The sequence below is a fragment of the Pinus tabuliformis genome, chromosome Q, assembly GCF_031772625.1.
Source record: "Pinus tabuliformis cultivar Carrire ecotype Pingquan chromosome Q, CPIR1, whole genome shotgun sequence".
Classification (NCBI taxonomy): domain Eukaryota; kingdom Viridiplantae; phylum Streptophyta; class Pinopsida; order Pinales; family Pinaceae; genus Pinus; species Pinus tabuliformis.
In genome coordinates this window covers 931,236,397-931,255,956 of record NC_142296.1, presented here as the reverse complement: position 1 = coordinate 931,255,956, position 19,560 = coordinate 931,236,397, and the positions used below count along the sequence as shown (strand labels likewise).

At 37.8% G+C, this 19,560-nt stretch overlaps 1 protein-coding gene across 12 annotated transcripts in view; it reads right to left on the bottom strand.

Annotated features, from left to right (window-relative positions):
* Positions 1-1,457: 1,457 nt before the first annotated feature.
* LOC149222519 (serine/threonine protein phosphatase 2A 57 kDa regulatory subunit B' theta isoform-like) overlaps positions 1,458-19,560 on the bottom strand; it is a 63,604-nt gene continuing 45,501 nt past the window's right edge. For all 12 annotated transcript variants that reach the window (XM_089385483.1, XM_089385484.1, XM_089385487.1 and 9 more), the window contains one exon: positions 1,458-2,854. In XM_089385483.1, coding sequence (XP_089241609.1) covers positions 2,441-2,854 — 414 coding nt within the window. In that variant the 3' untranslated portion in view covers positions 1,458-2,440. The remainder of the gene's footprint in view (positions 2,855-19,560) is intronic.

Genomic DNA, 19,560 nt, shown 5'->3' with positions numbered 1-19,560 from the left:
GCAACCAAAGTCGTTGCTACAAGCCCTCCACCCGAGTCACCAGTCATCGAGTCTACATTCCAAGTATTGTCATATATTTTTCCGATCCAATGAACATTTCTATTATCCTTTGCAAAGCACACTATATTTTGAGCTAATGAACCTAAAAAGGTATACATCTTCCAAGTTCAGATGTGAAATTTTTCAGCCTTAATATAATAAAAAGGCTATTTGTATGTATTCCGAGAAATATGCCCTATCTATGACAGAAGTGAAGTGCTAAAACTACAATAGACTAAGCATTCTACCAACTAGACAAAATACTCCTAATTTAAAGCATTTAAACAAGCAGAATTGATAAGAAGCATAATCTGAAGATTTTGTACATCGATTTTGATATCTTTCGTTGTCCAACAGATTAGCAGCATTTACATCAAGAAGATGCAGTTTCGTAATTACTACAACTCTGGTCAAAATTCAAATATGCCATGCTTTATTTCGTACAGTTTTATCACACGAAAATATACATGCCAATGAAATCAAGGTTCCAGACATTCGTAGATTGTAGAATATGATGCCAAATTAATGTTTGTTATGCATAGCATCCTAGAAACAGCTATATATAATCCCAAAAAGGTTCCAGATATTCGTAGATTGTAGAATATGATGCCAAATTAATGTTTGTTATGCATAGCATCCTAGAAACAGCTATATATAATCCCTTCCTTGATGGACGTGAAGCTCGTAGGCCAAAACATAATATCTAGGTAGAAAGAAATTAAAGACAATAACAAAAGTAGAAATTGAAGTGGATGTTTCCTACAGAATAAATGCGTTTCAAGCTTTGGCGTTGCTTGTTTTCATCTTTCTCCACGAACTCATTTCAACTGGATATTGCTAGCTGATACTCTTAGTAGATGCCAATCAAAATTACACGCTATTAAAAAGCTTGTTTGGTTGCACTTGCAAATGTGGCAATGAATTAAAGTTCCAAAACAAATGTCACCCCAGCAAGAGACATTGTTTGAATACAGAGCAATCTGCTTGATAAACTTCTCTGTCACTTTAACATTTGCGATATCCCTAAATAGACTTTCCCACACAAAAAAGAAATTAAAAAACATAATCAGAAATGAGAGTGAATTTTCCGAATAGAAGAAATGCATATTAGCATGTCCATCTTTCTCCATAAACTCATTTTATGTCATTCAGATATAACAAGCTGATATTCTTAGCAGGTGCAACTCGAACTTGCATATTGTATAAAAACGTTTGTTTAGTTGCACTTGCAAATGCGATAATGAATTTGTTTAAATTCCAAAACAGATGTCACCTCAGCAAGAGACCTAGTTTGAATACAATGCAATTTGGTTCATAACCTTTCTGTCACCTTAATATTGGAAAAGCTGCCTCCAAAATTCTAACAGATTTTTCCCACAAAAAAGTTAACTGAAATTTGAAAGACAACGCCTAACAAGAACCAACAAAATTCAATAATTTTGATGCAATTAACGCACTCAATTGAATGTGTCAACAACAGTTACACGATGAACTTCAAGATGAAAAAGAAACTTACCTCAAAATTACTAACACAGACAATAGTGCTTATAAGGGTCCTCCAAATCTACAAGTCCGGTATTTAAAAATCATGTCACATGGACTGTGATCATGTATGATCAGTAACCAAAACAAGAAATACATCCTGCAGAAAATATATGATTTCCTTTCTTTTAAAATGCAATGATAGCATAACTGTCCAAAAGAGGAAATTTGCTCTTGTTTTTTATACATGATTTGAGCTTTTCCACACACAAACCTACTGGAACCCCCCTGCAATACGGTAGATACTGGCCCATTTTAGGGCAAGGGGATGCTAAAAAGTACAGACACTAATCAGTTCCTATGACATTGAAATCTAATTAACTATCATATAACTAGTTTTTCTAGCAACTAGTTAAATGTGACATTTACACAAATAAGCTAACCACAAGCAGAGCTTCTCTTACAATCTTGTGGAGCAAACCATTTTGATGATAAATTTTATATGGTACTATAAACACAGCCAGCCCTGTCAGATGAAGAGCAATGGCAATCGTTATAGCATTCATTGATAAGGAGGTAGCTGGCCAAACAAAGAAACTACAGACTTGAAGTGACTATGCAGGCAAACTGCCTTGAAAAGGTCACGCATTCAACTGGTTTTCCCTTTCAACTTCCATTTATTTCAACTCCAAAAAGGACAGTGAAACAACACTTTCCAACTATCTTGATCCCAGCAGATAAGATAGTGTTGAAATCAAAAAACTGGTCAAAGCAATGCCTTTAGGATTGTGGGTTCTAGGCCAGGCTCCAAATAAGGCCCAGCTTGAAACTCTGATTGATATTGAAGTTTTCCACTCAAATTAACCCACATCAAAGCAATTTAGTAAAACTCAAGACAGCCTTCAGTCAACTTAACAAGCTAGGGCGCTAGTAAAATCCCTGAAAGGGAAGACGTTAAATCTGGTAAGGCTCTCTGGCTGGTAGTGACATCAGAACCTGCTGGATGGGAAACAAGCACAGGCTGATTACTAACAGCTTTTGCAGCAGCAACATTTTCCAAGCGCTTCCATGTCAGTTCACGTTTCTCCTGTAAAGTTTTATCTTTTTCTTCATCTTCACGGGACTTGTTTTGGCAATCTTGAAAAAGATCCTGATCCATCTCCAGAAAAATCTTTCTTACATTTAAAGTCAAACTGTGAACAGACTGATTCCAGTGATTCTTTGTATTTCTCTCCAAAGCAGGGAAAATGATTGGCAAAATGACATGGCGATTTTGAGCAATCAAGCTTACTATATGATCATTATTCCAAAGAAATAAAGCCCGCTCAGCCACCTATAAAATTAAATCAAGTAAGACTGCCAGGCAAACATAAGACGTAAACAAAGTAATCAAACAAAACTGTAGCTTTGACAAATTAAATAAAAATTATATAATGTGCAAAAGCAACTAGTACACTAGGAATGCTCAATAATACCAACCGGAGAGAACTTTTAGTTCTATCCAGAATTAATCAATAGCTGTAGACAGGATCATACATACATGAAGCAAGCAAAGGAATAAATTCATTGATACTACGATGAAGAGAGCCATTTTTCTGAATTCATTGATATTCTGAACAGCTATGCAAGCAAGCAAAGGAATAAATTCACATACAAGGGGAAAGCTTTAAGAAATTTGTGCAAGAAATTTATTCAAAAACTGATTTGTAGGTACCAAAATCACAATGCAAAATAAAAACAGATGTCGAAAACCATAACTAGATGACAGGAAAAAAATTAGCTGACCAATATTTTGGTGATTCCAGAGAATTTCATTGCATTATTGGCCGGCAACAAGGCAAAATTTCTACAATTATAATTTATAAATTTAAATTAGACTATTTTGATAGTCATGTATGAAACTACAAAATCATACCTTCTACTTCTTTATATTTACTCGAATACATGTTAGTTGGGTTATTGCTTTACAAAATATGTTTGTTATAAGGTTTTAACTGGCGGACCAAAGCCCATAAAGGGCAAAAGATCCTTCTAGAAAGATGTCGAGAACAAAGACCCAGCTCTTAGCTATGAGATATATATACAATGCACATAAGTCTTCTTGTCTGAACCCCAATAGCTAAGGAAAAAGAAGATATTTATAAAGCTATGGAATCTACCAGCACTCAGTGATGCTGTACTGCTAGAAATAAGGTATAGTTAACCCATATATGAGAATCTTTGACATCTGACATGTATTTAATTACAGGAATAGGTATCTTATTTCACAAAGTGTACCCTATTACAAGGTCCTAAGCTTTAAAGTGAGCTAATATGTCATTAGGCAAGTGTTTTATAATCTATGTTGCCCAGTATCATAGGTGCAGCCACATATTGCAAGCACAGGTATGACGACATCCCTTTCAAAATCAACGTGGTTCATTAGGGTAAACTGTAAAGGGTGTGTCGCACACGACAAAACTTATTTTAAAACTGAAGAAAAATCAAAAAACAGAACTTCAACCATTATATAATATGTTACTGATATCAGAAGAGCCCTAATTTATTCAATCCTCGTAGTATTGAGTCATAAAAATTTCATGCTGAATTAAAAGTTATAAAAGGATTCAAGGAAAGAGGTATTGGTGACTAGATCATTCCATCACCTCCAGTAGATGCAAATTCGGCCACTGTACAACACTTTTGAAACGCGGCAAATTCATACCCAAGCAAAAGGTATCAGATTGAGCTGAACTTAACTCTTCATTAAATCTTCCATATAGTGTCCACGGAGTCCCATGATGAATTTTATTTGAGGACTTCAGAGATGTTCACACATTTGTCTGCTTGATCATGGTGATAAACATGTTGGTCGACAAAAAATTCAGATTTTGGGGTTGAATTTATTATTTATCTTTGGTCTCCCTGAAATGGTTTTATACTCTTGGCTACAAACAAGATATGTTCATTGTTAACACATTGGTTTCATCTCTAGCAGGTCACTGGTCAGTCCATTCAACCATATATCGATGTCATCAACAAGCTATATATAAAGCTTAAGGTGAAGGGCCGTGATTAAAACCCTTTGTCTAAAGTTCCTTGGACTTTCTGCACACATCTCTGAAAGGAGTTGGAGATGTTTATGTAATGTCCCCAAATTTTGGATTACCTGGTGAGGTGGTTTGGAATGTTTTCCAGAGCTTGTGTCAGCTTGGTCATAGAAGTGGGATTACTCCATCGGTGAGATCAGAAGGTTTTAGAGAAATTTTATGGGTCCGGCTGGGATCGCTTACCTTATTTCATCATCGGGATCAATTCCACATGGTTTGCTCTTGGTTCCATTGCATTCTGACAATTGCTATAAAATGACGTTAGTAATAGGCATATTTTAATTAATTATGTTTAAGGTGTACCTTAGTGTAATAGTTTGTTGGAATCGGGGCAAAAAGATATACAGGGCAGAATGATAAAAAGGGGCTTTGGATGGCCAGTGTGACCACCGAGGAGAATTAGGCATTTTCCAGCATTAAAAGTGACTATAATTAGTTTATAGAAGTCACTTTATTAAATAAAGAAAGGAAAGGTGCTTTTAAATATTTAATGGGAGAAAAGAGGTGAGTGAGTTACAAAAAGGGAAAGGAGCAGATCCCTCCTCATTCTTTCACTTGCCTTTTTGGAGAAAAGAGCTCTTGGAGAGTTTTTGGAGAGAAGCTTGGGGTTTTGGAAAACCTAGCCACCATTGCTAACTTCGATGTTAGAACTAGATACCCTAGTTGGACCAAAGAGTGAAATCACTTTGATTTCACCATTGGGATTCAAAGGAGAAGATGATTTGCAGGAGACATTGAGGTAGAGAAGTGTTATTAGTTGATTTTATTATCTTATATGGTATTTTCTATCTCATCTTTTCAGGTTGAAGAGAAATCTATAAGAGCCCAGTTCCCAAAGAACAAATCTGGCCAAGTCTTGCTCAAGGAAGAAGGGATTCGAAAAAGTGACTACAGTATTCATTACCTCTACAAAGGAACTCGTACAGCCAGTAAAGAAGGCTTCAGTACATCACAGTTAAAAGAAGTTCCTTCCCTAAGCCAAGGTCAAGTTCGCTAAAGAAATCTGGGCAAGTTGGTGAAGTTCTAGATTGAATTTGTTGCATATTGTTGGTCGAAGTTTAGCCCCCAAAATGGGGTCGAAATACCGAAAGGAGAGAGTGTGGAATCACCCTCTGTGTATTCTTGAAAACTGTGCCGGTTTAATCCTCACTGGCACAAGCTGGACATAGCTAGAGTCTCCCTCTTATTGGCTGTGTGTATGGCTGATAGAAAGAACTCTCTGCACAAAGACCTATACTACTCAGAAGGACCACGACTTCAACATATTCCCGGTTGTTGAAAACTGATATAAAGCAATGTTCCACAAGAATATGTCCCCCAGGGTGGGGGGCGCACCCCAGCGCTCCCCCATGCTCCGGGGACGGGGAAACTCCTGGGGAAACGTTTCCCCCATGTCCCCTTTTTGGAGAAACTCGGGGAAACTCCGAGGGGGCATTTTTCTGGCGACGAAACGCGACTCCTTTGCAGGGGGGACGAGGGGACGTCAGGGGGACGCAAGGGGATGCCGGGGGGATGCAAGGGAGAAGGGGGACGTCGGGGGGAAGCAAGGAGGACATCTGGGGCACACATATGCATCCCCCTTTTTTTGTCTAATAATTTTTATAAAACATTAAAAAAAAAATTAAAAATACAAATTTAAATATATGAAAAAATTAAATAAAAAAATGAAACAATATTAAAACTTGAAACTTGTTAAAAGTTAAAACTTTTTTTTAAATAAATTAATTAATTAAAATATATTAAAATTTTAATTTTTAAAAATAAAATAAAACAATAACAAAAATAAAATAAAAAACTTAAAGTACATTAAAACTTAAGACTTGGTATTTATTAATATTATTTAGAATTTTTGAGAAATTTACTAGTATTTCATTGCTTAGTGCTTTCTATGTTTACTTTTAGTTTAGTATTTTATGGCTATTTTAGAATTCAACATAATGTCAATGCCATTGTCATATGATGAATTTACTTTTTATCGTTTTTGAAAATTTGATGTGCATTGCATAATTTCAATTGTCAATAGATGAATTTAATTTAGATGTGCCTTGCATCATGCCAAATGATGAATCTAGAAGGAACATTGCATAATGTCAAATGATGGATTCAATTTAGTAATTTACTTTTAGATTTACAATGCAGAAATATCAAATGATAATCCATAAATGATAATAGTCTAATATGTAATGATGATCATATGCAGTCTTCAGATGTACATTCCATAATTATTAATATTTTCTATTTAGTTATTGACATATTTCTGGGATTTTATTTTTTTATTTTTATATATTAAATTTTTTATAATTTATAATTTATAATTTTATGACTATGACATCCCCCGTTTCCCCAAAAAATCCCTAAAATTTAGGGTTGCTTATATACGTCCTGTATCCCTGCTCCCAAGTTTCCCCGTCCCGGAAACTCGGTGGAACATTGCTTTCAAAACACATTTGACTTTAATAACTTAAGTTACAAGGTACATCTCCCATAAAAAGTAACTTAGCTCCTTGACATTAATAAAACACATAATGTCAATTAGACAAAAGGGTATTAATGAGTCTCCCTAGGCCAATAGGATAAACGCCTAGGAACACTTCCTTGATACCCTTATTTTTAACATCTATCACTTTGAAGATTAAGGATTTGGCCAATGGAGAAATTATAAAGAAAACCTATGGGAGAGGATAAAGACACATTACATTGCTATTGTTGAGAGAGCAATTTTCTCAAGGAGTGAGAGACTCCAGGACCGAAGAGAAGCGAAAAGGATTGTAGCAAGGAAATTCTGGAAGCAAACTTCAAGGAGGCCGAGTCTAGGAGAAAGAGGCTAAAATGCTAAAGAGGGATGGCCAAGTTTATCCAGGGGCCAATTTTTCTCAAGTGTGTAGGGGTTGTAGGAAGGGAGAATGAAGGACCTAGTTAGCTGGTGAAGGAGGCCGATTTCCAAGACCAAAACTTTCAAGAAGGTCGAGTTCCAGGGGGGCCATATCCTTGAGGCTGATTTTGCATGGGGGCAGATTTCCAGGTTCCAAGCACTTGTAGTTTTTCTGTGTATTCTTTGTGGGTCTAGCCCCTAATTATTCTGAGTCATATAGAGTGAAGGAAAATTATTTTGGGCAGAATTTTCTGCTGTGGTGTGATTGATTTCCCTATTTTATTTCCACTGCATATTTAATTTCTGAAAGTTAAAATACAAGTGAATTCATTTTGCAGCAGTTATCAGATTTTATTGAGTAGATAATTTCTGGGTATAAATAATTGTTGAGGTATAAATAAATTAGATCTCGTATTGAAGAGATTTAACATTCTCATAATGATGAGGGATTTTCTTAGTAATCCAATGGACATCAATAAAGATTTTCAGCCACCTAGTTTATATGTTGATAAAATTCCTCAATGAGCTTCCAACGTACTTCAGAGATCACAGTTATCCTAATGACTACACTTGATGTTTGCACACAAAATACAAGACTCAAATAGAACATTGCCTACTTGGTTGGTTGCAAGAGAGTTTTAACTACATAGATCAAGTGGCTGCCTAAAGCCACTTTTCCGCAACAAATTCCTCATGTATGCTGGAAAGTGAGGTCAGTTACCCTAACTAGGGAAGAAATATAATGAGATATACTCCATGTCAAACATGTGCAAATTTCTAAATATGGAAAGTAGTTGCATTCTTATCTAATACATAGCTCTTCCTCTTCTAGTTTTTCTTCTCTTCCACATTATCAACTATGAATGGACGTGATTTAAAAATCCAAGTGACAATCTTTTTGCGTCACTCGTGTTAACAAGTAAGGTATTGGACTTCATTCATAATGGAAGTGATCACTTTCTAATCAACACACAATAAATCCAGCACATATCCATCTTAACCCAAGATCTATTAACCACAAATATGAATCAAAGAAACCAAGGAGAAAACTTCTCAATGCTTAAATTTTGTGGTTAAGATGGATTTATGTTGGATTTTTCTATTATCATGTGTTTTTATGTTAGTTTATTATCATTAATATTATTATAGAATATTCAGATTGTGGTAATTAATGTTAATTGTTTCATATGATGGACCTCAACCTTTTTTGCCATTTTGATTTGTAGGTTACACATCTCATTTGTACTAGGTTATATGTTGCACCTCATGATAGCCCAATATACAAAAGAACAAGAACACCAATATAGTAGAGAACCCTCCAATGAATAAACTGCACTCTCAAATATGGTTCGGTTCCTCTACAAGTCCAAGTGAAGCAAGGCCTTAGACCAAGCGAAGCAAGGCCTTGTATGTATAAATATATAGACACTAAAAGCAAGAGTTGGGGTTTAGCGAGTTGCCCCCAAAACCATAAATGTGGGACCACAAAGCCCATCTAATTAATATCAATGTGGGTTATCACCAAGGGCACAAGTCAAGATTACAATAAATACTCTAACAAGCCGGCAACTTGTGCATCATACCAACTTGGCGTAATATACTCTATATGTTAATAAAATTACTCAATAACAATGCTTTAAAATTCAGCTGAGCCGATTCGGAATCGACCAAGCCGGACCCCTGCTCAGGCCGGCTCGGCAAAAAAACCAGTTCAATGGCTGGTCTGTTGCCGAACCAGCCGAGCCAGTCACCAATTCAGTAACAGACCAGTCGGCTCGACGGAGTCCGACTTAAACCAGACGAGCCAGTCAAACCCAATTAGCGACGTATTTTGGAGGGAAAGTGGACTCCAAAATTGCTTTTTTTTGGTTTTAGGTTTTCTGTTTATTCATCTAACCTCTCCCAAGCCTATAAAAGCTACCCAACCCCCTCACATTTCCTCACAGCTATCTCATTGCATTTGTGTGAGAATTTGTGAGGAGTTTGTGAAGAGTTGTGGAGTTGGTTTTTGGAGCAGCAGTGAGGAGTCTTGGGCAATCATTGGAGCAGCAGTGAGGAGCTTCTTGGGCAATCATTGGAGCAGCATTGAGGAGTTGGTTTGTTGGAGCAGCGTTTGTTGATTGTGTTTTTTTTTTGCAAATCTGGAAATTGAAAAGAGTAATTTTTGTAAAAGAAATGAACATTGAAGAGTTGTTTTTTTTCTTTTCATTTTCAGATTTGTTTCCTTTCATTTCCAAGTCCAAATATCAGAAAATGGCTCCTAGAATGAAAGATGTTGCTTGGGCATATGTTGAGATGATTGATAATCAAATGCATTGCAAATTTTGTCATAGAAAAATTAAGGGAGGTGGAGGGGGCATTCATAGGCTGAAACAACACTTGGCTAGTATTAGAGGCCAAATTGCTCATGTGCAACACTAGCGGAACAAATTGGGGATATTAGGAAGGAGTTGATAGAAAAAATTGAGAAGTTTGAGGAAGAAAAAGCTAGGCAAAAAGAAATAGAGGCCGAAATTGGGAGTAAGAGCAATATAAAACACATGATGGCTGCAATGTGCAACACATGGGGTCCAAAAGATGGTCAGGGCTCTTCATCTATGCATTGCACTGACGCATCCAACCCCTTTTGTTATGTTCCTCCCTCTTTGGAGTCTATTCATGAAAAAAGGGTAAAATTAAAAAGAAGGGTGATATCAAAAGTTATTTCACACCCTCCTCTCCTTCTGATAGTGCACAAGGTCCTCAAGCTAACAGAGGTCAAATGCATCCCACTTTAGGTGACCATTGGAAGAAAGAATTGAGAGAAACTGTCTGTGATTACATAGCTAGATGGTGGTATGAGATATCCCCTTCAATGTTTCTCGTTCACTGTATTATGAACCTATATTTGATATCATATTTGCTACTGGAAAGGGCTTCAAAGGCCCTTCTATGCATGAGTTAAGGGGATCTATTTTGCAAAAAGAGGTTTTGTCCATTGATGAATATTTGAAAGATTTCAAAAGCTCATGGGCAGGCAAAAACAGTACGTACCATCATGTTAGATGGATCGACTAATCAAAGGAACCGTACCATCATAAACTTTCTTATCTTTTGCCCACAGGTAACCATGTTTCTAAAATCAGTTGATGCATTTGATAGGGTGAAAGATGCACAATTGTTGTTTCAGCTTTTGGATGAGGTTGTTGAAGAGGTGGGGGTGGCTAATGTTGTTCAAATCATCATAGATAATGCCTCTAACTATGTTCTTGCTGGTAAAATGTTGAGGAAAAACACAAAACCATCTTTTGGACCCCATGTGTTGCACATTGCATAGACCTCATGTTTGAGGATATTGGTAAAATAGATTGGATCAAGAACACTGTAGAGCATGCCCAAAGCATAACAAAATATATCTACAACCACTCATGGATTTTAAACCTGATGAGGAAACACACAGGGGGCAGGGATATTATTAGGCCTGCCATCACTAGATTTGCAACTCATTTTTGACATTGCAATCTATGTTTTCCCAACATAGAAACTTGCAAAGAGTGTTTTCCAGTGATGAATGTTAATGGTCTCGCAAATAGGATGGAAAAAATGTGAGAAAGAAAGTTAATGAAGAAATATTTTGGTCTCGCAAATAGGATGGAAAAGATGTGAGAAAGAAAGTTAATGAAGAAATATTTTGGAAAGAGGCAGCAGAGATTGTGAAGGTTGTTGAGCCACTGGTTAAGGTGTTGTGGTTGGTGGATGGGGAAAGATTGGCTATGGGCTTCATTTATGAGGCTATGGATCAAGCAAAGGAGAAAATAAAGGCAACATACAAGGATAGAGTGGCTGAGTATGGGCCCATTTGGGAAATCATTGATCAAAGATGGAACAATCTACTCCATCGCCCTATACATGTAGCTGGGTATTTTCCAAACCCAAGGTATCATTATAAATCTATGGAGGCAGAAGCTTTGACTAGGGAGGTTAGAGATGGATTGATTGATTGCATTGACCGCATGGTCCCTAAGGAGAGTGACTAGTTGGAAATACACCGATAGATCACTTGTTTCAGCAAAGCCACAAGTACCACCTTTGGCAAGAATCTAACCAGGATTGCAAGGGAAGCAGATGAGCCAGGTAAAAAAACAATTTCAATTTTCAAATTCTTATTTTGCTAAATGGTTTATAATTTGAAAGTTGGATATATTTTGTTGTGCTAACTCATTACACAACTATGTTTTTTGCAGCACAATGGTGGGAGGCATTTGGTAGCCATTGTCCTCAATTGCAGAAGTTTGCAATCCGTATTTTGTGTCAAACTTGCAGTGCTATTGGGTGTGAACGCAATTGGTTTGTCTTCGAGAGGATTCACACAAAGAAAAGAACTTGTTTGGAAAAAAATGGTTAAATGATCTAATCTATGTCCAATACAACCTTTGGCTAAGGCGCAACCAATTGTTAAACAAAAGACCTGATACAGATCCCATTGTGTTCGAAGATATTGATCAAACATCAGATTGGGTATTGGAGAGTCATCCAACAGAGTTTGATTATGATGAGCATATTGGTATTGATTTGGATTTACAAATGAAGGTATTAGTTGAACATCATGTTCAATTAAATGCAGATCCACTAGTACCAAGCCCAACCCCAAGTCCTCCAGTTGCAGGCACTTCCTCTACTCAGCGACGACGCAAGCGCATAGCTCGTCTATCTCAGCATGCAGCTGTTGCGCCTGCTAGTGCTGCTACTTCTACAATTGCACTTGGAGATTGTGATGAGGAAGAGCCATGGGTTTCCCTATCTGACTCTGATTTAGAGTTTGGGCCAGATGATGTTGGCTTCTCTAACAGTAGCCAGTAGTGACTAGTGACTAGTGATGTTTTACTTTTGTTGTAGAGACCATTTAGAGCCTCCTTGGTTATGTGTTTTTGTTCTGATCTCTATATCATGTATGTATTGGACAGTGCACTGGGTGCCATTTTGATATAATGGATATATTCATTAGCCTACTTTGATCATATGTTGTCTTCTCTCTATATTCTAATGCTTTGTGTTTGGATTCTGGAAACGTGAATGAAAATCTTTAAAATTATGTTTTTTCATTAAAATATATATATATATATATTTAATGTATTTTTTACAACGATCGAGTCATTGAAATCAAACTGGCCAAGTCGGAGTTGGAGTCGACCCTCGATCGGTTCCGAACTCGAGTCAAAGTTTTAAAACATTGCTCAATAAGTTATCAAGGTAATGTAGATATAACTATCCACTTGTAACATCCCTTGTTCTACCCCTGATCTTTGTAATAATAAATGTGACTACAATACTAGTGTGGGGGAAAACCACGACTAGCTAAACTGTTGATTAAATATTAGACAATTATTAAATTAAATTAATCAACTAAAGCAGTTTTAGGAAGGATGGCCTTGCAAATCCTTAGTCCGAGGGAGGCTTGCTTGCTTGGTTGTTTGAAAAGCCATAACACATACCAAGTCAAATTAATGCCACAACTGCTTGCAGCCTGGAGAAGCCATTGTCTAACAGATTTGATGTGATGCGATTGGGGTTGAACTAAGTTTGTAGAGCCACTCACTGCCATTACGTGAATGGATAGGGTGGTGGAAGGACAAGCAACGCCCATTCCCCTTTCCTTTCGCAAATCGAGGAAACACCCCTTCAAAAGACAAGGTCGAAGAGATAAACTACAAAGGGGAGAGAACATTCGAGAGAAGCCAAGACAGGGTTCTCTCTAATGTTAGAAGGGACACTCTCAAAGAAACACAGAAAGAAGAAGGAAGTGCTCTCTCCCTTTCTCTCTTTCAGAAAACACGAAGAGACGTTGCAAAGGATATATACACCCTCACAAAGGACACAGGAGCTCTCGCACTATCTCTCGCTCATGTTGGCTCAATCAAGCTTGCATATTTGTTTGGGTAAACTTATTCTCCAGGGAGAACAAAGTGCATTCAAGGCAGATTCTCAGCATTGTGAAGTTGTGGAGATACCATGGCAACACTGGAGCAGACTTTGAGCCTGTACTCTGTGACCCTAGGTCATAATCCTTGTGGTTGTGTTTAAAATCATTGAGCCCTTGTGTAAGCCTGTGAGGCCTGTGTGAAGCTCAGAGAATGAATGGACCACTAAGTGCTTGTTGTTGAGTTGATGAACCACCAGAATAGTGGACTCCATCTCCTAGCTACTTAACCAAGCCATTGGTGTGAATTTATCCCCTATACAAGCATCCCCTAACACTCTGAATTCGGCTCACGGGTGGTCAACTGCAAGAGAGTTTGCAATGTAACTAGCCTATGGTTGGGTAGAGAGTGGAAGTCTCTCCTTCAGTTGTCTGCTAATCTAACTCACTCAGGTAAGCATAATGGTCTAAGTATATTTATATGTCTTTGGGAGTTGCCTTATATGTCTTTATGATCAAGTTGAACTTCTGGCACTAAGTATATTTATATGTCTTTGGGAGTTGCCTTATATGTCTTTATGATCAAGTTGAACTTCTGGCACTAAGTATATTTATATGTCTTTGGGAGTTGCCTTATAATTCTTTATGATCAAGTTGAGCTTCTGGCACTAAGTGATTGTTATTATCCTCATGAACTGCGGGGTTACTATATGAATATGTTTGGTTCATCTCTCAGATAACCTATTATAAAATGTGCTTTCAATTATTGGGAATGATTATGCATCGAATGGATCATGGTGATACTTAAGATTGTAGACTATTATGCATTGAATGGATCATGGTGATACTTAAGATTGTAGACTATCTCACATGTTAAGAAGGTAACTTATGTATAGTGCGTTAAATGAGGATTTAGCTAGTGTTGACGAACACTTGGTTTAAGAGTGATGTGATGATTCTACAGTGTATGATAGAGTTGTGATATCATAAGATTCAGTGATCAAGGTTTGGCCTTTGGAGTCATTTCTTTCTTTCATTCAAAATCCAAGGTAAATCAAGCCCTGTTGGTATCCTTGAGATCTAGTGGTCATGGCATAGCATCTTTGAGGGTTCCTCGGAATTTGGTCATTGTTTCAGAGATTTGGTGTTTTGGCAAATGTCTTAGTAAGACTTCGAGTAAATTTCTTTGAGTTACCTTCGCTGCAAGGCCTTGGCAGTTATCCCGGACTTATTCAAAATTGAAGTGCCTTAAAACTTGGATGGATCCAGTGATCCCATATTCGAGGGTGGTAAAGAGTTTAAACCCAGTTGAAGGCCCATATGAGAGCCAAGCTGGATCTCCCTCAAATAAACACTAATGCCATGTCATAGCACCGGATCAGCCATAAACCAAACTTAATGCAGAAGTGTAGCCAAACAAGTAAAGGAGCCTCAAAGTGGAACCTCAAGTGTCGAAACTCTATCTGCCACTCACCGCTAAGAGCATTAATGTTATCAGGCTATGTTGACCAAGCGTGCCAGCAGCGTCAACCAACTAGACCATGGATCTACCGCGGAACTTTGTTCACTGCCCAGTGCTCACCACAGTAGGTGTTAGCGTCGGATATCCCTTGTGGGGATGGGCGGCCAATGAGGGCATAACCATGAGCGCAGAACCCCCACCACCTAAGTTGCAGGAAACGCAGGGTAGGAGGCCGTTTTCGTACGGAAACGAAAACAAAACCCTGAAACGCGTGTAGTACGGCCGTGAAACGCGTTTCCAACCGTACTGGCACATTTCTCGATGCGGAAACTTGGCCAGTACGGCCGGAAATGCGTTTCGCGGCCGTACGACGCACGTTTCCACTTGTAACTTGTGTTTTTTTTTAGGTTTTCCTAATGACTTCTAATTGCTTCTAGATGCCTGTCTAAAGTTATAAAAGTGAACTTTTGCCCTAGTGTTGATATGCAGTTCATCAGAAAATTTGAGGCATATGCAGTGCATGGTAATGTTAAATTCTTAAAGTAAAAGTGATACTTAAATTTTTAACATTACCATGAAATGACTCAGGATGTTTGAGAGTGGTTTCACCCTCATTGGATTTCATATGGAGAAAGTAGAATTTTAGATCTCAGAAAATCCAACAGACTTATCTGTTTTTCAGGATTTCAGGATTGGGGGGATTGCAATGTTTCGATTGGATTTTATCATGTACTAAGGTATGGAACTTGTATTTAATCAAGACAACCAAGCCCTTTATGCAGGGGACACTCCCAATAATCAAGAGCATGTAGGGTACTATGGTATGAAACTTGTATTTAATCAAGAGCACTAAGGTCGTTCGACTATGTAGGAGGAAACTCCCAATCAAGCACGAGACAAGAAATTAGAAATTTCTCATGGCTGATTTTGGATATTTCTATTTTCATTATGTGATCATTCATGAGTAAATGTGATGTAAATTTAAAGACTTATAGTTTATGCATTGACAATTGACAATTTTATCATAATGTAAAAAATTAGAATGTATCATATATGCTTTATGATTGCACATATTTCTTAAATGTCCTAATATATATATATATATATATATATATATATTCGCGTTTCCCCGTTTCCAAAATTTGGGGAGGTCGCATTTTGTATCGGTTCCCGTTTCGAAAACTTGTACCTGTTTCCCCGTTTCGTGCAACCTTGCCCACCACCTAATTTTGAGGATTTATTAGCAAGGACAGGAGAGTTGCGTCAATCTAGCATCTCGTGGGTCTGTGAACCCCACCAAAATTGGGATCTGGGTCGAAATACATTCAACATGGAAAGCCCTGCAAGCACATAGGGTAGAACGATGTGAGGCACATGCCTGGATTGACATTGAAGTCCAATAAGGGCCACACGTGGGTGCTATGTGGCAGCCAATGCTGATGTGACTAACTAATTAGCCAAACTTTAGGAGGGCATAACTTTTAATACGAGAATTGAATTGAGATAAAACTTATATCGTCAAAAACTCTTGACAAGCTAAAGGCAATGGTGGCATTGGTTTCAAATTTTACGACACTAGAAAAAGTGAAATTTTTTGACCACATCTTCATAATAGATCTTGAAGGTCGGGTTAAGTTATAGGTAACACCTCCCACAGCCCGAGATGGTAGAAGGGAGTGGGAGGGAGCATTACAAAGTGGTAATAGAGCATTTGTTCAAACTTTGGGCCTGGAGGACCAAAAATACACCATATGAAGCAAAGCAGTGTTCCACGGGAACTCGCCCCCCCTAGGGGTCTAGTTTCCTCGCTCCCCCGCGCTCCGTGCACTTGGGGACGAGTAGGGGACGTTTCCCCACACTCCCAAAATGGAGGAAACTCGGGGGGACGTGCCAGGGAAACGTTTCCCTTCCCTGAGGGGACGTTTCCCCACGCTCCCAAAAAAATGGCCTTGCTTATAGTTTATGATTTAATAGACCTAAAGTGGTACAAAGCTACTCATGTTCTGTATAGGGATAACGTCTTGTGTTGTCTTTTGGTTTCAACAAGCATTATTTTAGAGGGTCAGTATCATGGAAATTTGCTAGACCATATAGCACGTACATGAATTTTCCCTTTTAAAACTTCTCCTTTTTTTCTCAAGTGATGGCTGGATTACAGTGGGGAGATAACTGGAGTGACCGGCAAAGAATATGAGACATTCAGTTTGTGTTTTTAATTCGCATGACATTTGACATACAAACTATGGAAGCAGCACCTATGTCATGTGGGAAATAATTGGATGGACTATAGACTAACATGCGTTTACTGCAAGCATGACAAAATACTATGGGCAACAAGAATCTCAGGAACTGTCGTTATATATGAATTTATACAGTTACAAAATTTACACAGAGCACAGTGGCTTAGCTTGAATTCTCAGGTCTGAAAATTATTTTCACCCCTGAAATACACTGCTAGTTTGAAGTTTGAACTGCATGGCATTGCTCTAATAAGGTAGACAAATTATCCATGCCATCGTTGGTCACCCAAGTTGGTTCGCAGATGGTCATCCTGCAGTCAATGTCATTTGATAGTAAACTGTCAGAAACTCTTTCATGTGATCTTCTCATCTCTCCTGGAACTAAAACTCTTCTTTCAGCATATGGTGTACTGTCTATATTATATATAATATAACAAACGTTCTAGCTGTTGGATCCAATACAGCTGGACAACCCATTGTAGTTGCCCCTTCTACTGCCAATGCAGTGTTCCTGATCTGTTCATTTACCTTTTCACAGAATTCAGTGGCTACCTTATCAAGCTGAAGCTCTCCCTTTGTCTGACCAAAATCTAAATTAGAATTTGACCAAGCTGAATTAGAATTTTAAATTTATTATTTTATATGATATTATAAATTTGGATAATGTCAAATGATATTCATATCAATGATCATGCTTTGCAGCTTTTCAATTCAAACCAAATTGTCATAGTGGACTCAATTAATAAATTATATTTTATATTTATAAATTTTTAAGACCCTGACGCTCCCCCACGTTTCCTAAAAAATGGTAGGGAGCTTTTGCATAGGCCGCTCCCGCGCCCCCTCGTCCCGGAACCTTGGTGGAACATTGAAGCAAAGGTTCAATATTGGACCTTTAGGGATAGAGATGGAGGCTCTAATACAAAGTGGTGACAAAGCCCAGGTTCAACACTTCGACTAGATTGGCTTTGAAAGAGAAAGATAGAATCAAAGCCTAGGTTCAACACTGGCCCTGAAGAATCACATCATTTCTGATAATTTATTTGTTATATATATATATATATATATATATGTTGGCCTTGAACTTGAAAATGTCGTGGTTGCTAACCTTGATAAAATGTTTACATGTCTCTCTTTTTTTCTCATAATAGACTTGCGTTTTGGATGTGTGAACAGGGTAAGATCAGCATGCTTAGTGTGGCATGCCAAGGTAGTGAATTGATACATTTATGATGGATTTAGCTAACAGCTATGTATGTGTGACAACACATAAGAAGACACAATTGCAGCAAGAAATAGAGGAATGGACAGTAGTATGGTTCAGCACGATATGAACCAAATCCATCTTGAGCAAGAAGAGGAAGGATTCCCTAATGGAACTGATACCCTCAAAAGCTTGAGAGTTGAATTGGAGAGTTACAAAGTAGAGAATACAAGGCTCATTAGAATGCAAGAAGAAAAGACAAAGCTAAACACAACGTTGCTACAACACATGTACTACATTCAAGGGTTATTGCAACATGGATGAACCTCTGGAGATATACAAGATCGGAGAGAAACCTCCTAAGGTTGGGAAGAAGAAAAGGTCATTGACATGTTAGGGTTGCAGAGAAAGACACCCGATCTGTGAAATCCCTAACAAAACAAAGGAGGATAGCCCATGTAAACTACAGATGCATGAACCAACAACCAGAAATACTAAAGGAAGTAACACAAAGAGGAAGAGAAATGAGGGAGCATCCCCACAAGCTCTCTAAAATATTGAAAAGCCCTCTTGAACTATCTAGAAATATTTTTGGTACCTAGAAGTTGCCATTGACCCCAAGGAAGACTCCGATTAACATTTCGTGCATGTACTAAGTGTTCTTGTTGAAGTAAACATAGAACGTTGGATGCTTTATGAATTGAGATGTTTTGCAATTCTTTTTGCGTCATTGGCTACATGTTTTTGTTTTATTGACTTTGAGCATGGTTGGGCTTTGTGCTGTTTGTCTTGTGTTGTTGTTTTCCTTAGAATTCATTTTTGTTTCCTTTTTCATTTGGTCTTGGTTTGGTTTGTTGGGTGTGAAAGAGGAAAGACGCTCATGGAGAAGAGCTAAATAAAAACTAACTCGAAGTTCAAGACCCTGATTAAATTCGATGCATGCAATAAACTACATTAGAAGGTAGATGAGGATAACGAATCAGCCAAGGGGGTCCATTCCACAGGAACAAAATCGACAGAAATGTGATGGCTATGAAAATGGCATAAGAAGGAAGTTCCCCTAACTGAAATTATGCTTGTCTCAATATGTGAGTGATGGGAAAAATAAGAGAAGGGTATAATGATGCCATTTCGTTTGAAATGTCATTTTGTTGAGCACCATCATAGTAAGATGATAATTAATTTAATTTTTAAAACATGATGATCGTGTGAGTGGTATACTACTTGGCTATGTTTTAAGTAATATAGTGAAGTTACCTGATGAATCCCATGTCAC